The following is a 20,640-nucleotide window of genomic DNA, read 5'->3' as shown; positions in this document are numbered from 1 at the left end:
TATTAGCTCATTTTGTCATATTATGCCGGTGCCAGTCTTAAAAAGGGTGTCTCCCTTTGGATAATTGATCAAAATGCACAAAACAATCAATATGCAGTGATGGATTGTTAACAAACATCATATAATACATGCTGCAAAAATGAGAAATTAGAATTCTTGCTTGTTCGGAATATTAAATGTAGCTGCTAACTTATGACACTTGGATGCAATAAATTTCTCTACAACTTTCAATATAAGGAATCCTCTGATAGAAAACCTAGTATCAGATAGAAATTTTCTTTTATTAATATAAGAACTTTTATCTGTTATTCTTCATATTACATAAGCAGTACATGTGGATAGTTGCCTTCTAGGCAATGGACATTTGATTATGTAACATTAGACAAGACTAGATTCATCAATAATACTTTGTGAAGTGGAGACATACATAAGTCGACATACATATGTACGTACGTACGTACATACATATTCAAAAATTAAAAGTTTTGCAAACAAATTTATCAATCCACCAGACCGATTCATTAAATTCATCATTCAAAATTAAGAATTCAAACAGACGACTACATATATTATGTTTGTGGTAGACCCTTAATGAGGATTACCATGGATTGCAGTATTCTGAACACTGGTGTTTCATTATCGCGAAATGGTCAGGGGTTTCGTTGATATTGCATCTCATGGAATGGACAAAGGGGCGTACACTCAATCCCCACTTGAATGAATATCGGTGTACATTTAAAAATACTATAGTTAAAAGTTGATTGATTGTGAGCACATATATCAGTGATTGTAAGTGATTGCGCTTCGGGGGTGCGCGTACGCAAATGTACCAGATAAAAATGAATCGAGTTATCGATAATTTTATTTTCTCACTTACAACTTTTCTGACGGGTATAGTTACTGCTGTGGTGCAATGACTGTAATATTTTTATTTACAAAGTTGGAAAATTCCGATGATGCAATCAGAGACAATATGACGATGGAATTGTTTTTGTTCAACCGTAACGAATAAAATTTTTTTCTTCATCGTTTGGAGAAACAACTTTCAAAAGGTTGTCCCGTTATCACTGTGAACGTAGAAAATAGATAGAGTATGCGAATGCTACCAGAGTCCCGAACAAATCCAAACCCACAAAACCGGGATTCTATAATTTCAATCGCGGGCATATGTAGGCATATCGATAGTCTGATCTATCTGACGAGTGAAGTGATATATCGAAATTCATGACGTACTGATGCGCCATGGCATTTGGTCATTTTCTCAGAAAAAAATGGCCGTCTAACAGTTGTACGACATACCAGTGCAGTTAAAATGTTTTCATCTACCATGGAATCCGTTGAAATTATCGCCGACAAAATTAAAAAGGTTGTGATCGAAGTTGGGAAGAGTGCTTTTGAATACGCAATCAACAATAATCACGAAGGATACTTTGAAAATCAAGGGTCATACGGTAGTGAACATAAGCTCAGAGATTACTATTGTCACGCGGGCGAGGGTTGTCCTTGTAAAGCTAGACGGTAAAAACGAAAGCAAATTATTAAAATGATTACGGAAAATCCTATAAGAGAAACAGACCCGCACATAGACGACTTTCCTATGAAGCTATCAAAGGATGCATTCAGAGATTTATACATCTCAAATGGGCTGAATAACGATCCATTTTTAGACACGGATCACCAATCAATCCATCGGTCGAACTCAAATAATTTACAAAATCTGGAATCCAGTCAACTCGAGACAATATTACCATCGTGTAGAACTGGCATATCTATTCTGATGGAGCTTCCGTTAAAAATCATGAACGGTGTATCAGAAATGTTGAATTTCCAATCACAATCGCCAGACTCTGAAATTCCAGCCAAAAGACCTTATTCACCGAGGCCTCATCACACCAAACATACACCGACAGATGTTGCACGAGGACGAGGAAGAGGTCGGGGGCGATCTCAGCTTCGTCGCTCTGGTGTGAGTCAGACTAGACATCGACAAGAACGGATCAGACAAAGACTGTCTGCCGACATTCAGGATGATCTAAACGGCTTGAGAGAGTTTGAAAATCCAGAGAATGATGACGATCTCCCAAGTACTCCATCGGTTGACAAAAATGGTAGAACCTTAAGATATAGCGCTAATGGTATAGAGACGGAGACCGAATCTTCCAAGTTCCCATTTTCGTTCATATATTGTAATCTGAGAAGTAGAAAGCGTAATCAGCAAAACAAAAATAGTCATGAAAATCGCATGTCAATTTCATCGAAGTGCAAAGTTAGATATGTACCTGAATGTCCCATTGATATTACAACTTGCAAACGGAATGACGATGTCGAGGACATTGAATCAGAGATAAAAATAAATCGAAAGAGGTTGCAGTCTGATCGTTCGGTTGACTCTGAAGACAGTTGTTGTATAGTTTTTGAAACTGGTTCCGATTCGGAGTTTGAGACTGATTACGATTACACTACATCTGAAGATGAGGAAGAAGACGAAGACAATGGTGATCAAAGACCAAAATTAAAGGTGAATTTTGGGTTGGAGCCCTAAATACTTTTAACAATGTAAAGTTAAAACCTCCATAAACTTATGGAGATTGATTGAGAATGCTATTCAGATATAGTTTTTTTTGCTATCTACAATTCATCGCTCGCATCAAAATGTAATGATTTCTGTAAACTTTCAGGTTCGATTCTCACAACACCCTACGATCCATACGATGGTTACATGGGACTACGCATATCGAGCTGCACGGAGAGGTCCATGGGAACAAATAGCTCGGGACAGAGCACGGTTTAAAAGTCGGATAAATTGCATTGCCCGAGTGCTTGATCCTATCTTAGTGCCTCAACATCGCTTTGAAGTTTGGCAGCATCGTTTTGCCGCGGAAATATAGCAGGGTCAGAAATTGTTGTGTAAAAAAATAAGTTATTGCGTACAGCACAGCCGTGGGATAAAGTACGGTGAATAAAATTGACGTTATAGATTTTTTCTGCTCTTTTTGGATTTAATTGAGAGTCAACGGTTAAAAATTGTACATGATCTCCATTATCACCAGCAAACCAGTGTTAGAATCCTTTTAATCGTTTCTTTAATTACACACTTCCATGTATACTTTATCCGTACATCAAGAGATCGTTCAAAATGTACGTAAATATGCCTGAAAGTGGGTCCAACTTCAGTAATCTAAGTTATTAGATTCAAGCTTATTTTCTGTATCTTTCAGTGTTGAAATCCACGGAAGTAGATATTTCACAAATCATCTTCTCGGAACGAGGAGCTTATGTATTGGCATGAATCACACCTTTTAAAATGTGGTTTTGAATCTCTTGTAATTGTTCCGTGGTTGATGTCACGTATTAGGTAGATGAGGTTAATTTCGAATTTCTGCAGAAAACAATCATTTATACGAATTCAATTTGATTTCACACATCTACTTTTCGTAAAAATAAACAGCGTGTATTTAATTTTTTATTTCACCTCAAAACGATTGGTGTTGACGAGAATAAGATTTTAAAAACTATAATTAATAAATTGCAGTAATCGAGGCATAAGATGTATACATATAATATACATACAACTCTATATCAGCAATATCATACTTTGAATATTCAATTAGTCAGATTAGTTACCTATTATTAAATTTCATATAATTCAGTGATAATGGAGCCACGTTTTTTAAGCCCTCTGCTGTTACCAGTAGACTATTGAAGCAGCGCTATGTAATATACATACATGTTGTATGTATCCTGGCGCAAAGATTGAAAAAAGTAGAAGGCAGGCAAAAATAACGTCGAGCACTAAGATATGAGAGTGAGATGCATCTGTAGCTTTGGAATCAATATGCTGCTCTCCAACGTTCGGTTATCTTCGTTGATATTCCTAAATGGTTTTACTGTCGTGTCCAGCTTATCTGGGTACGGTTGACAATTTCCTGAAACTTGCAGTTTTTAGTTGCAATATACGTAGTATGATGAATGAATTAATTCGTCTGGAAAAAATTATCAATGCAATGTACAAATTTTAAATCATGTTATATAGCATGTTAAAACCAAGACTACGAGGTACAGTGATGAAAGAATTGTTGCAAATAATATCAATACTGTGCATTTCTTAAGATATTTAATTTAGTTGTAAATGTATAAGTTCTTCTTTCAGACATGATAATATACGACCAAAGTTTATTCCAATCAGCTTCTGCAAAAACCTGTAAATTCAAGCTGTATAATAACTTTAGCTTAAACTTTAAAATGCGGATCGAACGTATCTTATTAATGTCAGTTATTATTGAAGGATGAAATAGTGATAAGATTAGGGCTTTAGCTATATTTCTTGGTATCATTGGATATTGCTGTACATTATTTGCATACGTTCAGTTATTGCTGTAAAAAGAGAGAAAAGAAGAAGTGAATGTAATTGATAATATCTTGTATAAATATAACAACTTACGGATAATAAAAATTAATATATATGTAAAAGTACATAAATATATTCTCTATATCGGGAAAAAAGAAAAAAATTAGTACCGTCATTCAGAATTTACAACGCGTTTACAGTGTTCTTTATACTCATTCTCAATTATCACAGATCAAATTTTTAATACCGTTCACGTATATCAATTTAAAAAAACAATAAAACATTTATAATACAGTATAACGTGCGGAACTTGACGCGAAGAATTTTCAATGAATTGATTCATTCTAATTTGAAAATTCAACTCCTGTCTTGTTTACAATAATGGTAAATCCCACTTTTGCCTTTACGTATAGCTATAATCTAATCGTATGTGTATTAATAATTCTTTGCTTTCCATCACCTTATAAACGTGCGTTAAATATATCAAATCAGTAGCTATACTTATACAAAAGTGTTGTACTTATCAAACTTCTTGCGAGCGTGATGTAAATGTACTTCTTTACATGGGAATGGTCATTTCAATCTACACTTAACGATTCCAGCAACGTCCTTATGGAATTGGATTTTCTAGTTCCTAATATTCGAGGATCGAGAAGGTCGCTCGGTGTAACAAAAAAGTGCGACAGCAAATAGACGAATTATTCACCTATAGCACGAAAATAACTTTTCCTTTATTTTTCACGCCTATCTTTTTTTCTTTTTTTTTTCTGGTTTTTCTTCTTCACGTACTCGACGGGGAAAAATAATCAAGTGTCCCGGTGTCCGCTTCAAGGTTGTCGTTGAGGTGAAGGATTTTTGTCTACATAAGACGAGGGAATAAAAGTAACAATAGAAGATCTTGGGATTGGTCCCAGAATATAAACGTAACTTCTTAACTCTTTAATTGGATTCGTATACGAGGCGATATCAATTAAGTTCAACCGATTAATTCCAGCTTAATCGTTTCACTAGAAGCCACGTGATATTTCCTCCGCATAATTTCCCGTCATTTTCACAAGCTGATTATAGCTTGGTAATATCAGTCAACCAGAATAACGCCGTTTTTACTAATTTCGTGAATCTTGTCAAATTTTTTTCTCAACACACCGCAGCTGGGAACAACATTTTTTTCGATAAATTACCGTACCAATGATAACGGAATGTCGTAATGCAGTCGAAGCCTGTCGGTGTTATTCCGATAACTCTGCGGTAGAAAAACTATTTATTCATATCATTCATAGATTCACGTCTCACAATGTCGAGCGTAAGAGAAAAACGAACAATAATAAAAAAATAACACAACATTTTTTCAAACACATCGCAGGTAAAATTTCATTAGAATTTTTTTTAAATATATTTTGAGACTCTACGAACAATGAATTTTAACACCCATATAATGGTGACAAATTTCGTGCGAGGTTTACAGACATAATATCCTGCATAGGAGATATACATATGTATAATTTGAGGGGACTTTTGCAGATTACGCAACGCCGGTGATGTGGTGGTTGAACACGAGCTCCTGTGTTTCTTCATTGGTTCGACTGTACGGTGTAATACTTATTGTTAGGGGAAAAATTCTCATACATACACAATTTGTCAATTGCGTTGATATACGGCAACTTCCAATTAAGAGTTACTATGCCAAGGGCATTTTATTATACATAATAATATAAAGTCACGATTAGAACAAACGCTCGAAGAAAAATATACATATGTATTAAAAACAAAAGGATAAGAACGAAAATCATTGATAATTAAAAAGTATCGCTACACTATCGCATGCGAGATGCCGCATATTATAAATACGCGATGTGTGAATATATTAATAATTGTATGGTATTGTATCAATGATGATGAACAATATACCTTACCAACGTAGAATCAATGCGGGGAAGAGTTCTTCATAACTTCGGTGTTCGCTGGACCGAATAATTATCGTGTGGGCGTGCAATGCGCCGAGGTAATCATCGTTCCTCATCGTGCATTGTTCGATTGTTGGAAAACTGAAAATCTCCCTGACCCCGGGGTCAAAATGCAGATGTCAAATCACACGTAGATACCTACATACAATACGTGCACCGTATACTCATGTGCGTATTCGTACAAAAAAAAAAAAAAAAAAAAAACTCAATCCGGGCACAGGGTGCGGCTATCGGCTTTAGGCCTTATACATGGACAAAAAAGTAACAAAGAAAGAAAAAAAAATGAACAAGTGATTCACATCCGCGTTTCTTCAACGATTACAAATATTCTTGACAACGATAATAATCTTTCGCATAAAATTGTAAGAATATCACGTTTTTGAATTTTCTTTTTGTTTTTTTTTAATTTGTAAGTGTGAAAAACAGAATCGTTTCTCAAATAAAGAAAATTCAACTGTTATCGCGAATGCTTCAGTATGTAAAGATCGTTAATTGAATTTGAAAAAAAAAATGATCATTAATGGATAATAAATTCTTGTTAAATAATTTATCTGATTAATGTGAAGTACTTAATGGCGGATATGTATATGTATGTAGGTGTGTAAGTGATGAGTTGGGTTTTAACAGCGACTTAAAAAGAGAGTTTTTTAATAGAATTATAGGAGTATTAGTAAACGAGAGAACAGGAAGAGGATGGGCATGGACTTTAATCAAGTTGTGTCGGTTGTATCGCAATACAAGTTGCACCGGTGGCTTTATAGCCGTACATTTGTGGGTTGGTGCAAGGCTGTTATTGACTGTTAATAATGAATCGATCTATAGAGAGAATGGTATGGGTATAATTACAGAGACAACGAATCCATAGTTTCTGGTTAAAATCCTTTCTCTGGTGTTCACTCATGTTTGACACCGCACACTCTATAGGTATACAACACCAATTACATCCTCATGTATACGCGTCGCGATAATAACACCCTTACTTTTATATTTTTGTATTTTTAAGAACAACGAAAAATAAATGTACGCATAAAAAATTTTCATTGTCAAATTAAAATATGAAATTATCAGATGTGTACCTCCTTTTCTCACGTTATATGGTGTTACAGGGGGAAAAAGAATACCAAATTGCATTTGAAGAGAACTTTCCACTTTTCACTGCAAATAATGCTGATACAGAATTTAATTGTCTATACGTGGTAATTATCGTGCGATCGTCGAATCGGAAGCGGAATTTGAAGAAGCAGGAACGAGGAACGAAAGAAAGAAAAAAAAAAGAAGAAAAATATCGAAAATATAAACTCGCCAAGTTTCACTCTTACTTTCCATTCCGATGTGTGAGTAGGTCATAGGTATATGCTCATATGTGTATTACACAGATGTAAAGTTGTTTGTGAGTATAACTGCTAGTGGAATCAATTATAACGTGTTACCTAACCATATTTGTAATCTGATTATATATGTAAAGCAGATTCTTAGTTTGTGAGCTTTTTCAGGATTCATCTTCCCTCACCACGCCTTTTACAATACATACATACTAGATCTACGTCGAAGAATTTATTCATGGAAGTTGATATTTTGCTTGATTTTAATTATGTCCTTTTTTTATTTTCAAGTTTTTTTTCTCTTTATCAACAGTCAATAAATAATGCGGCACTTTCACACCGTCAGAACTTGTATATTTCCGTGGTAACTATACGTAAGATCATACAGGACGATATACGTATACAGCATTATCATTTTACAATGATAACGAAGTCATTAGATTTGTAAAGAAAAAAAATGATCTTGATTATTTGCCGATATTTTAGTTCGTCAAAAAAATGGACCGATGTAAGCACAGCATAACTATATCAAATCGCCAAGTCTACAAACCGATTTCGTTTACCGCAACCAAGCGCATACAATTTGACGCTGAAAAAAATATCCCAATGCATTCGACGTTACATGGAAGATAAATATTATTATAAAAGCATTTCAAGAGATTCTTATTCGCTTTCTGCATCAAGGTTGTTACAAGCATTTGGTGTTGGTAAGTAAAATACTTGGTAAATCAAATCTTATACACTAATTACACGTGTAAACAACTCAATTATTATCGTCTATAATTTGACTTTGAAAATGGTAAGTGCCGTAGTAACGCGAATCCCATTATATCCATCTTCATCCGATTTTAATTAATATTTGAATAGCGAGTTAGTTAGCAGCTGCGCTTGTTACAATATACTTTATACTCACCGGTACGGATGCAATACTGCAGTATGAGTGTGATTGTTTGAAAAAAATTACAAGTCCGGAGAACTGCGAGGCGTGAATATGCAGTGCCAACATGAAATGAAAAAAATTAATAAATGGATAAAATAAAGTAAGGAAAAATATACAAGCTATGTACCTACTATGTACGGAGAACGTGGGTGGAAGGGTATTTATTATACTCTGGCCATACTTGTTCGACGTGCGAAGAACTACACAGCTTTTGATCATCTTTTCGTTCGATCTGCTTTCACCTTTATTTCACGAGCGACCGGGCCGGCTGACCGGGTCACGGAATATGAAATCCCATCCTACAACAAAATTTATCCAACAATCCCAACAATGCAGAGACATTTTACACGAGATTTAATTCATTTATCACAAACCGCCGCACCACTCGCAATTTATCTTTGATTCATCTAGAATGATGTTATACCATTAATGATGATCGCTTTTGACGATACACTTTTTTGATACTAAAAACGGATAGGTATAATTAGTAGACGATTTACGAGTTCTGCACCGTCGCATTTATAGTGCAAAAAGTTTTAAACAAATAAATAGATTTGTTGTTGTTTACCGGGCGACCGAAAATGTTTTTGTTTCTTCTTTTCTGTTCGTTTCTCCTTCGTAGGTCGGATCGTCGTGATATTCCGATTTCTTAGATGTTAATAATAAATATTTAACGCGTACGTATACCGTGTTGACAATGAATTTTGAAATCTTTTATTCGCACCGGTTGTCCTACTTTTTGGACGCGGATGACAAATGTGAAATCTGTATCTTTGCGGGATAATTCGAATACTAAGAACTCCTCGAATCGTGGACATGTGCGGCTCGCCGGGCATCAGATATTGTATACACATGTGTATTACGTAAATCTCAGCTCACGCATGAATCATTCGTTATACTTCGTTAAAATTCAGGGAGCTATACTGTAATGTATACGTGTACATTATGAACACGTATCTATGTATGTACGTACATACATTACTTGATGTCTCGCTTTGACCAGCAGCGAGTGATTTATGTACTGCGTTAGATTTGAAGTTAGATATTATAATATCACTTCGCCTTCCATGAAATCGTTATAAAGTCTAAAATGGAATCAGGATGATCGTTGGAGGTGCGAAGAAAGTGTTAACCCAATCGCGTAGGTATGGAAACTTGAAAAAAACTATCACAAAAAATTCCTCATCTCTATAAAATAAGTTGTCGCTCAAAGTCGGGTGCTAAAATTCGGCTATAAATTTATACCCAAATCAATTATTACTTCTACCTCGCGTGTTTAAAAATCGTATAATTTCATGATTTTCAAACTCCATTTACAATGCCATTATGACGTCCTGTTTTTCAATTTTTTAAGATAAATCTACAAAGAAAAAAGAGAGTGGTATATTTTAAATTCTCACTTTTCAGATTCTTGACGTAAGTGACAGTGTTGACCATTAATTTTCTATCTTGTTATTTTACGCTTATGCATCCGCAGGTTGATCTGTAATTATTTTTTTCACTATGTGCTAATTTTTCGTTTCCTCGTCATTTCTTGTGTTTCTCTTTCTTTTTTTCTTCTCGAATGTACGTCTCAGTCGCTGCGGAATTACAGTAAACAGTATCATCATTTTGCAGACGCCAGAAACTAACGCTAAATCCGGACAAAAGATTGTCTACTTTCACAGCTTGATATGCCTAGAGATGGTATCGAAGTAGCGCAGTGGGAAGCAATAAAAAAATTATAGTCGAAATATACTTGCAGGCAATTTCGGATCGAAAGAAGTGAGACCTGATCGGAGATTGGAAATTGTAAAATTTTGATCCTCGTCATCGGTTGCAGTCTTTGAATTTGTCCATCGTTAGAATGTATATTAAGGCATCCTAGTTGGATTTATAATTTCCGTTTTATCTGTAGAAGGAAAAAAGAAAGTATTGTAAACTATAGATAGCGTGAAATCGCTGTCGCGCGTGTTAATTAAATAAATAATGCGAAAAAAAAGATTCGCGTTGATTTATCATAACTTCGCGACGCTGCAGATTATCGACCCACTTTTTATATAAATTGATTTTATTCGCAAAACCAGACGGATTGCATGCCGCGGTTCGTCGGATTCGGATTGAGTAATTTCTTGAAGATAGTTTTTTAGAGTTTCTTGTCCAAGTTCATCTATTTACGTGATGAAAATTTCTTCTCGACAGATTTAAATTTAGAAAAATCTATGCAGTTCGTTACTGCGTTAGAAGTATTCAAATCAAACGTTGATCTTCGAATATTGGAATTTATTTTTCAAAATAATGAATTCAACTCCGGCTTTTGTTATAGCTGACCGTAAAGTGAAAAATTGCACCAATTCGCACGATGTTTGTTCTTTTCTGTTTTCTTCAACCTTGATTTATCACCCCGGCCCGGAGAGAACATTCTCTTATGCGTGGATAGAAAAAAACTGTAAGCCAAATTTCGATGAGCCAGTTGACCTTATTTTTGTCTTAGGGCGTTGGAATCAAAATTTTTTATTACTCTCATCGAAGCGGCTACCGGGTGCCATTCCTCTGCAATTATCGATGCGGCTGTGGGGAATTCGAAAACTTAAGAGGACCGAATGAAGCTTCAATCGCTTCTCGCTCACTTCAGCGAATCTGCTTGAAAAATCGTCAACGATGTGAAAATCACGCGCCAGCTAGTCAGAGCCAGCTCATCTATTTTTGAAACATCCATATTCGTTTCATTGTGATTATAAATACCCACTTGAACGACTGGTCAAAATCGACGTCCGCAGCCGCAGGCACAATATAATCAATAATTTGCAAATAATTCTCTCAACAACCCGAGAAAAGTTTCGTCGCTGCAGATCACCGCGTAATTTTGATTCGGATCCGATCGAATTGACGTTCCAAATTCTACTGCAGGGCAATAAAATCTCTCAACTATTCACGTAGAGGTATATATAGTTGTGCTGAAAATTCCGGCATGTAATCCCCTCAGCAACAAATTACAGAAACGGTACGACACAGGTAAGTTCGTCGAGACGACGTGAAGTTCGTTCTTCAGGACAATTTTGTGCGGTATAGGTATATGTTTTTACTCGCATAATAGGGTAGGGTAAGAGGATGGATTTGGTGGGGACTTGGGGAGTCCTGGGGGGCATCGAGAGGCGTCGGTCAGGGCTCGACTATAAAACGTGAGGACGCCGATCGGGCCCACCAGTGTTAATCGGTGTGGACGGAGATCGTATTTGACTTTGGGCCTCCGAGTCGACCGCTCATTTCTAACTCGTCTGTAGACAGCAGAGTATAGAATTAAAATCATGAAGTTCGTCATTGCGATCACCCTCGTTATTGCGGTATATTACGCTACCGCTACGGACGAAAAACCGGAGGAAGAACGCCCAAAGACATTCCGCAGGCTCATCCCCGCCGACGTTCTTCGCGGTACGTATTCGTTTTTCGCAAAATTATCTTTACCTACCTCCTTCTATCGTATTGTATCAGCCAAATATCGAATGTGGAATAAACGAATCAATCGAACGTACCCCCAAATCGTAGCGCGAGAAGAAAATGTAAATATTTTTCTTCTTCCTACATTGAGCGGGATATTTTAACTCGCCGCATGTGAACCGGGCCAGCCTTAGGTAGTTTGAATAACGGTCCATGGTGGCGAGCGTTAGTCGAGTGCAGCATTTTGGTACACGAAATGTAGAGGTACATACATTCCTGGGTCCGATGAATTCTACTGGAAATTTCTGAAATAAAAAGAAGTACCATTTTCAAGAACTTTTTTGACAGATTTGAGCATAGTAATGCTGACCACGCATTCTCCAAGCTTTTGAATATATCATGTCAATTTGCGTTTTCTTTCTTTTCTATTTCTTCTGGATCAAAATCATTAACATTTAATCCTGTATTCGTACGTTATCACCTCTTTTTCATATCTTGTACCGATGAATCACCGTACGAAGAATCGTCTGTTATTGTTACCCGACTAATTGAATGCGGCGTCGTTGAGTGCACGCATACATTTTTCAAGGTGTGACATTTTTCCGTAAGAATGAATGGAAAAAAAAAAAGGGTTGTGACTCAACTGGACCAATGGTAACATAAATGAATATAGATCCTTGTCATTCCAGAACACGTATTTGCACTTGGGTGAATCGCAATGACCCAGATGCAGTAATTCGTCCGATCAGGTACACGATACTTATACGTAAGGTCAGACCTAGTTTCTCAAGTATCTCTTTACTTTGCGTGGACGTGAAATCATGGAATCACGGTGCATCGGTCATGCAGTCGATTTAAAACAAACGCGCGACAAAATAATAATAGTTCGTAATCGAGTATAGTGCTCCTTCTTCTCCTCTTTATTATTCCTTTTTTTTTTTTTTTTTTTGCACGTGAAAGTGGGCACTCGATGAGAAGCGGTTATGGTTAACAGAAAGGAAGAAAAAAGAAGTATAAATAAAATACAAATAAAAAGCTAATGCAAATTCATTGTCGATAATGACCGTTTATTTTCTCTTTGTCCATCATCCGCGCGGCACACTTTCGCCGATCTTCCTACGTGCCTATGGTCAATCGCATTGAATTTTTGAAACATTGATCGATTTTTGTTACCCACAGTCTTTTCTTGTTCATTTTTAATCATATCAAGAACCATCGATGAACGATTACTGAATACTAACGGGTTATAAGAATCGCGCTGATTTTCCTCGAATCGTTATATGTATATCTCATTATCAATTCTGCAGGTGTCGTAATTCCTCCGCTACGTAATGCATATAAATCATCATCGTTGATTCTTTCTTTCCGAAAGCATATAAAAAATATCATTAAATATACAGGAACCACGGTCTACGAATTTGAAAGTCGACGATGAATTTTGTACGGAAAGTTTATCGCGCGACGTTGAGAGACATCAACGCCCGCATGTGCCGGCTGGCTGCCGCTCTGCGGCAGATTTTGAATTAAATTTCACTTGCGCTAAAACCGTGATGAACGTCAACTTCACGTCATTCAATGTGGATTCTTATCGTCAATTGAATTCATCCGTCGCTAAAATTCTTCCAGATTTTTCTCCTCCTTTCATCGACGTTATTATACTCTTGGAAGTTTTTACTTCCCTATGTAATCGGCTTACAACGCACGGCTTCCTGCACCTTCCGTTTACGTATACATACATTGCATGGTTTTATTAGCTCTAAGTACCGCCGCTGTTCCCGGTGAAGTACGAAAGTAAATATGTACAAGTACCTACGTAATCTGCGGTAAGACACAACAGACTTCGGTCGAACCCAATCAATTGCAATACTGCAGGCAGGCGATCGTGTTGCACGAACGTTTGCATGGCAGTGAAAGTGTCTCTCCTTGAGTTTCTAGTGCAACTGCATAAAGTCTGACTCCGTTGCAGTGCCTTCCTTTTCATCCCGCGCAATCCGAGCTGTAGATCGTATCGAATTACTTCAAACTTAGGATCGACGGCTCTTGGGCGTATTTTATTGTTACAAATATAAATATAACGAGTTGCGAGGAAAAAAGAACTGACCGTGATATATTATCCTTTGTTTTTGGTTATTTCAGATTTCCCTGGCATGTGTTTCGCTTCGACTCGTTGCGCGACGATCGAGCCGGGTAAATCATGGGAATTGGCGCCGTTCTGCGGTCGTTCAACTTGCGTGGCCGCCGAAGATGGCTCGCTCTTGGAGCTCGTCGAGGACTGCGGACCCCTACCCAAAGCTAATCCGAAATGCAAGCTCTCCGAGAAGACCAACAAGACCGCCAGTTTTCCCGACTGCTGTCCGATCTTCGAATGTGAAGACGGCGCGAAGTTGGAATACCCCGAAATCCCGACAATCCCACCACCTGCCGCTTCCGCAGATGACGAAGTTGCCGAAAAGAGCGACGCCAGCACTACCACCCCCAAAGCTTGAGCCACTCTCGAACTTGCCTCTTAATATTACGTCATGTATTTTTATTTTACCCACCACAGTGTGACCTTTTTTTTTTTTTTTTTTTTTTTGTTTTTCTTTATCGACTATTCGCACCGCAAACCGCAGTGCAGAACGTGATCGTCGTGAGGTCCTCGGATTATCGATGTAACCTTGCACAAGGGTTGAGAATATGCGTTTCGCTTTTTGTTCTCTTCCCAGATCAGAACACCTCGTTTCATGATAATCTGCAGTTTCCAAGTACTGACCTTGCCCTATAATCCACAAAAAGTCATTGACAATTGATGTAAAAACAGCTGTATGTATGTATACATAATACGAAGAAAAATCATCTCCATATTCAGAGGTAACTGTCAGAAATCTTGATCCCGTTGTTAGTTGGCGTTTGAAAAAAAAAGGAGGAAAAAATACAAAAAAAAATATAAACGCTGATGTGTACTGTAAACATGTGTGATTGTAAACTATATGTGATTGATTAAATTATAATACCTATTATTTAATATGTCGTCAACGCATTTGCCCAATTTTTTACGAATCCCCTTATGCGATTAATTCGTTTGCAATGACAGCGTTGCTACAGGACGTGTCAAAAAAAAAGGAAAAAAAGGAGCTAAAATTATCTGACAGCGTCTTTTGATTGCACGATATCGATTCTTGGTAAAAAAATAACAAAACTCGGAGGAACGTTATTCCCAATATAGGTAAAATAATAAAAAAAAGCCGATTACTGACGCATAGATCCTGGCGTAAAATTTTACCACTCATGGTCACGGCCATGCGTCATTGATCACTGATCGTAGGTTCACGAAAGAAAAATTTACCAAACGTACCATATTCCTCAAGTTCCCGATGAAACATTTTTCTCGCCGCACATTTTTTTTGCTCAAACAAATAACTCCACGCGAATTATTTTAACCGGATAGAACAAAGTGTGTGTGTGTGTGTGTGTGTTTTTTTCTTCCAAGTTTTCACCTCTGGATGACCTTAATTAATTTTTTATTATCGTTTTCTTTTTCTTATTATTATCTCATTTTATTCGTTATAATTTTGTAAGCAAAACCGGCTTTATAGCAGCTACAGCGTACGTGACGTTCCGTGATCTAGATTCCTATATTATTAGGGTATAAAAATGTTTATAGACTACCGAAAAGTAGCTGAATTTAATTATATTCCCGCACGATAAGAGAGGAGACGAATCGAGGATTGAACGGACTTGTTATTGTAATTCTAAGTGAGTGAACTGTGCGGTATCTCGATTTCTGGGTAATTCGAGAAGGAAAAGGAATCGGTTATTATTCCACGTATATAATTATTACATTATATCGGCCGGTGCGAGGCACCTATTGCGCAAAAGTTTCCTGTCGTAAAGTTAACTTGAAATGGACCACTGTGTATGTATGGCAATATGCACAGGGTACCAGGTAATAATAATATTATTGCATGAGAAACAAAGCAACGTCACTCACTTACTCAGAGTATCTCTGTAGTATCTCTGAAGTATACACGGTATGGATATTTTATTATTCGAGTAAGCGTACTGTACATTATACGTATGGTATAATATAGAACGCGTCTGCGGCGACAGGAACTACCCGGAATCGAAAGTGCTGCACGGAATATCGTTCCGTGAATTTTTTTTCTCGCTTCACCTTTCGATGAGCAAGTAAAAGTTACCGTCTCATCATACGTACGCTCGGGTATACGGTATATGGTTACATATTGGATGTACTTATGTACTGTACGGAACATTTAAATGAAAAATATGATATCATGTACCACACGTTTCGAGAACGCGAGAACGCCATGTGTGCGATAGTCTAATTTCAAAATGTATCGACGCTTTTGAGTGACTTTTTTTTATGAATTTTGATAATTTTAAATCTCATGAATATTAGAAAAGTTGAGTAATTTGCGATACATGGGTATAGTATATGTACAAGCGTTGTTGATTTTTGAAAGTATATAATATACAAGCAGTTGACTACGACCACTACATACTTAACTATACAGATTTTAACACCGAAGGCGCGATGATAAAAAGAGATGGAAGAAATTGCGAATCGAAAGGGTAAAAGAGAGATATGAGAGGAGTGAAAATATCGCCAATTATTATTGCTACCTCGAACCATCGGGTAATATTCCACACTCACCAACTGGATTATAGATCATGTCAGAGTTCTCAGGTTTCTCGTCACTTCGCTCGCAAATCCAGACGTGGTTCTTGGGCGTATATTAAAGGTGGATCAGAAGACGGTCTCTGCTACTGTTGCCGCTTCTGGGCCTGCAAACAATAGACGAAATGATTCAATACTTAGGTATCTATCTTACAGAAAGCCACGGGTCCCAATCACCTAATTTCAATAGCACTAGAGATTTACTTACAATTTTTTTTTTCTGACAATTCATAAATCACATCAGATCAGATCCAACTCGTTATTTGTGCACGCGACGTTTTAATAACTAAATATTACATAGGATATTCAATTTCAAATTAGCGGAATGATTACATAGTCAAGGAAGTGCTCCCGATTCCAATGAAGACCATCGTTTCATTTGCTTATGAATGTAAATAGATTATGCGAACCGTGTATACAATGTATATACAGCGTCATTTAATGCGGTCACAAAGAATGATTATAAATTGAACGTAAGAAATTATCGCCGCATATCTCTTTGAGAGAAACTTACTGTACTCAACTATAACTATAATACCTGCAATTACTGCATTAGGTGAAGAAAACTGCAGTCTGCATCTGTTATTACCGATAAGTGTGTAACTATACTGTAATAATATACATCCGCGCAATGTGTATATAGGTACTGTAAAATCGATCGGGAAAGTTTATAGATTAATCATTATTCAATCCAGGTATACGATTACCAAGCGATCTAACTACCGCAATGAACATGTACGTACACCGTATGCATTGTATGTACGGGGGTGTAAGAGCGTGGGCTTGGCGTCAAAACGAGTGAATAAAAACAACTCTGCAACTCCCAATTCCCTCACATCATTTTATAAACTGGATTGTCGCGTTAGTTGTCAATTTTGGAGTTAAAAGTTAAAATACATATGAATACATTCTTTGTATACCTATACCGATGTCCTTTAAGCCCTGGAATCCGAATCTGCTATACAAATTGATTTTTCTATCGGAACGATCCAGTTGTCGTCAATTTCGTTTTCCGGAGCAAATAAATTTAAATATACCGTTTCGTTACAGTCGTATGGCCTGATTCAGTCGATGGATTCATCGGCTAATCGGAACTTTCGCACGCCCTGTATAACAAACAAAAAAAGGGGTAAAAAAAACCGGTAAAATAACGATAATGATAATAATAAAAATGTTACAGAATTGATCTGTATGTAAATTTGAAATGTCATGGTTATATTGAGCATGACTCATTCGATCTTATATGTTAATATATCTGTGACAGATCGAGTCATTTGCAGATATTGTTTGTTGAATGTTATGATAATTTTAAGTCTAGATAAGAATACATTCGAGGTATGAGGAAGTAAAAAATATCGCAAGTTTGAAAATTAAATTTATCAGATGATCGGTGAGTGTCGCTACCATCTCGCAGTTGGTATAATATGAGCGCCCTACTACAAAATGCAACGAAAAAATATACGACGCATTTTTTTATTCATTTTTGTTCATTGATCATATAGCGAACCACTCACCGGTAGAGCAGCATTCACTTCAACCTCATTCCTTATTGCAAACCACACCTCTTTGTTATCTATTTCTCTTACTTCTGGGAGCGTACCGATTCTTTAGTTGGGCAGATCAAGGCTGAACCTTGATTGATTACTTTAGTCATTACTAAAACGAGAAGTAATCGTTTTATGTCGTCCAGTTTTCCCTCCGTTCCGTTCCTTCCGCATAGGAAATCCACAGTTAGAAAGCACAGATTTTCATGTTCCCCAATCGTTAGATCTGGACACAAATAAATATCATTTATATTGTAAATTCATCGTTAATTCGTTGATACTTGGTTGGATTAAAAGTTCCTGGCAGAAGTTTCGGCGAACATGTACCGAAAAATGAATACAGTTTTATGCAAACACTAGATATCATTTTTTAGATTCAATAATATTATTAATGAAATTCAAGGTAGAGCTAAGGTTGGTTAGAGAAACGAAACGAATGAATATTGAATTTTCAGTAATCGCCAATAATTTCCAACACTGCAATTACTATTGTTAAAAACATGGCCAAAGAAATTTGAATAATTCTGAGCGCGTTAGCTGTTCGTGCGATGAAGCAAGCGTACCACACGTTGAAAAATGTAATCGAAAGTCAGATTTGATTTTCATTTCATCATGTTGGCGTCGGTTACCGTATGATATCCGTGACTCGTGTCTATGTTCAGGCTAGAGGTCGACGTTCGAGCACGAGCAATTTTTTCGGACAGCAAGAGTAAGCTGCGGAAAAATAACTTTTCGTAAGAAACTCGCTATAATTCGAATAGTCGTTATTAAATATCCGTCAAAATGAGTGAACTGGTTTGGGGGATAAAGAACGGGGATCTTGACCAAGTAAAGGATATTGTCGAGAATAAGGTAAGAGATGATTACAGCTATTTATTTCGTTCTGCTTGAACTACTGTCAATTTATCTTGGTGTTTGAATCTGACAGAACCATATCTCGTATTGATTTAAATATCCGTAGATCTTTTTCCCACGCCTCTGATTCTTCTTATTTCTACATATTTTAACCTACCTACATCGCAAATATTATGTCTGTATTATCAGCAACCGTAAATCACGATCCGTGACGTTAGGTCGGTTAGCGGTTTTCAGACATCATCATTCAAATAAACTCCGTATCCCACCTCAACATTTTTCAATTCGCAAATATCCCTCAACATATCTTATGACTCGGACTCAAATAAACCGGATGAAATTGAACGAAATCCGTTGACTTTTTTTACTTACCATTTTTTAGAAAAACGATGAGTCATGTGAAATAGTTGAAATACTTATTCAGACATCAAGAGATTTGGAATTTCATTACTTACCCACAATCTCAGCTACCATACTTTTGCCTGAAAGAATTTTTTCAAAACTTTTACTACACTCACAAATATTCCAATATTTGATCAGTATTTTAATTGTAACTTGAACTTTATTATTCTAGGATATCGATGTCAATCAAATGATCGATGGAAGAACGCCACTACATTACGCTGCCGACTATGGTCAGGGCGATGTGCTGCGATATCTTTTGGAAAAAGGGGCAGATGCAAATGTGAGTTTATAATGACAATATTTTCTGGTACCACGATGATTGTATCCCTTACTTTCCATCTTAAGATGATTTGGTGTTGCGCATACTTCAAATAAAAGTAGTTTAGTAAAAACCATAATCACAAAAAATTGTGCAGGCAACAGACAAACACGGAATCACAACTCTTTTAGCAGCTATTTGGGAAGGCCACACGAATTGTGTGAAATTGTTATTGGAAAGAGGGGCAAAACCTGATGGTTCGACACCAGATGGAATGAGTTACCTGGACGCAGCTGAAAAGGATGAAATTAAACAATTGCTTAAAGCTCGCTAGCATTGAATCAAAATCTTCGTACAGCTTTAATTTTAGTCCGTAACGTTCCTGATAGGAGATTACCGTTGCTTGTGTTTACTTTTTATATGTCGACTTATTAGATTACTTCGTGTATTCTAAAAAAAAAGTAGATCAGTGCTAACGGTAGAATACATAATATATTATTTCATGTGATAGAGTAGAGTCGATCGGAATATCTACAACGACGTTTCAAAAAGCTCTCAATAATTCTCGTATACTTACGAACATTGCCTAATTCTTGAAAAAATATTAAATTTTAACCTTTAATCTTACTCTCCCACTATCGATGAACTTACAGAATGATGATAAATTTTAATAATAGTAATTTGTGTTGTTGAATAAGGCTAGATTTTTTATCTGTTGGACCATGCAACTATCTAAAATTATTGTTTCGTAAGTCGTATCTACCACCTGTGTGCTCCAATATACAAGTAATTAGCAATGTGGACGATTTATAACAGTACGCTTCATTGATGTACTTCGTATTTTTAATAAAAAAAAAAAGAAGATATTTGCGCTATAATATTGAGTGTCTTTTTACAAGAAAAATTGA

General features: G+C 36.6%; 3 protein-coding genes and 2 long non-coding RNA genes across 6 annotated transcripts; 3 read left to right on the top strand and 2 right to left on the bottom strand.

Annotated features, from left to right (window-relative positions):
• The first annotated feature begins 1,119 nt into the window (after positions 1–1,119).
• Positions 1,120–4,473, top strand: LOC105690606. Its single transcript, XM_012408548.3, has 2 exons — positions 1,120–2,518; positions 2,679–4,473. Exons 1-2 carry the CDS (start codon positions 1,544–1,546, stop codon positions 2,886–2,888), a joined length of 1,185 nt encoding a protein of 394 aa, XP_012263971.2. The 5' UTR covers positions 1,120–1,543; the 3' UTR covers positions 2,889–4,473.
• Positions 4,474–6,497: 2,024 nt separating this feature from the next.
• LOC125502269 lies at positions 6,498–11,689 on the bottom strand. Of its 2 annotated transcripts, none has more exons than XR_007280159.1 (3): positions 11,303–11,689; positions 8,702–8,873; positions 6,498–8,610 (listed from the first exon to the last, which is right to left on the bottom strand). It is a non-coding gene; the product is annotated as an uncharacterized LOC125502269 (long non-coding RNA). The 2 variants fall into 2 exon arrangements; XR_007280158.1 differs by having other exon boundaries at positions 8,706–8,873.
• A 61-nt stretch (positions 11,690–11,750) lies between these two features.
• Positions 11,751–14,995, top strand: LOC105690495. The gene is made up of 2 exons (XM_012408287.3): positions 11,751–11,985; positions 14,128–14,995. The coding sequence occupies exons 1-2, from the start codon at positions 11,862–11,864 to the stop codon at positions 14,475–14,477; spliced, it is 474 nt and encodes a 157-aa protein (XP_012263710.2). The 5' UTR covers positions 11,751–11,861; the 3' UTR covers positions 14,478–14,995.
• A 1,435-nt stretch (positions 14,996–16,430) lies between these two features.
• On the bottom strand, positions 16,431–18,402 carry LOC125502270. Its single transcript, XR_007280160.1, has 3 exons — positions 18,270–18,402; positions 17,590–17,775; positions 16,431–16,776 (listed from the first exon to the last, which is right to left on the bottom strand). It is a non-coding gene; the product is annotated as an uncharacterized LOC125502270 (long non-coding RNA).
• A 460-nt stretch (positions 18,403–18,862) lies between these two features.
• On the top strand, positions 18,863–20,598 carry LOC105690522 (myotrophin). Its single transcript, XM_012408340.3, has 3 exons — positions 18,863–19,065; positions 19,643–19,753; positions 19,890–20,598. The coding sequence occupies exons 1-3, from the start codon at positions 18,997–18,999 to the stop codon at positions 20,064–20,066; spliced, it is 357 nt and encodes a 118-aa protein (XP_012263763.1). The 5' UTR covers positions 18,863–18,996; the 3' UTR covers positions 20,067–20,598.
• The last annotated feature ends 42 nt before the right edge of the window (positions 20,599–20,640 follow it).

This window comes from Athalia rosae, chromosome 1 (assembly GCF_917208135.1).
Source record: "Athalia rosae chromosome 1, iyAthRosa1.1, whole genome shotgun sequence".
In the NCBI taxonomy this organism is placed as follows: domain Eukaryota; kingdom Metazoa; phylum Arthropoda; class Insecta; order Hymenoptera; family Athaliidae; genus Athalia; species Athalia rosae.
This window is presented reverse-complemented; position numbering and strand designations above follow the sequence as displayed.

Coding starts and splice junctions, on each gene's coding strand:
- LOC105690522 (XM_012408340.3), top strand. CDS start 18,997: ATGAGTGAACTGGTTTGGGGGATAAAGAACGGGGATCTTGACCAAGTA. Junction 19,066..19,642: donor AGGATATTGTCGAGAATAAG/GTAAGAGATGAT, acceptor TTATTATTCTAG/GATATCGATGTCAATCAAAT. Junction 19,754..19,889: donor AAAAAGGGGCAGATGCAAAT/GTGAGTTTATAA, acceptor AAAATTGTGCAG/GCAACAGACAAACACGGAAT.
- LOC105690606 (XM_012408548.3), top strand. CDS start 1,544: ATGATTACGGAAAATCCTATAAGAGAAACAGACCCGCACATAGACGAC. Junction 2,519..2,678: donor ATCAAAGACCAAAATTAAAG/GTGAATTTTGGG, acceptor GTAAACTTTCAG/GTTCGATTCTCACAACACCC.
- LOC105690495 (XM_012408287.3), top strand. CDS start 11,862: ATGAAGTTCGTCATTGCGATCACCCTCGTTATTGCGGTATATTACGCT. Junction 11,986..14,127: donor CCCCGCCGACGTTCTTCGCG/GTACGTATTCGT, acceptor TGGTTATTTCAG/ATTTCCCTGGCATGTGTTTC.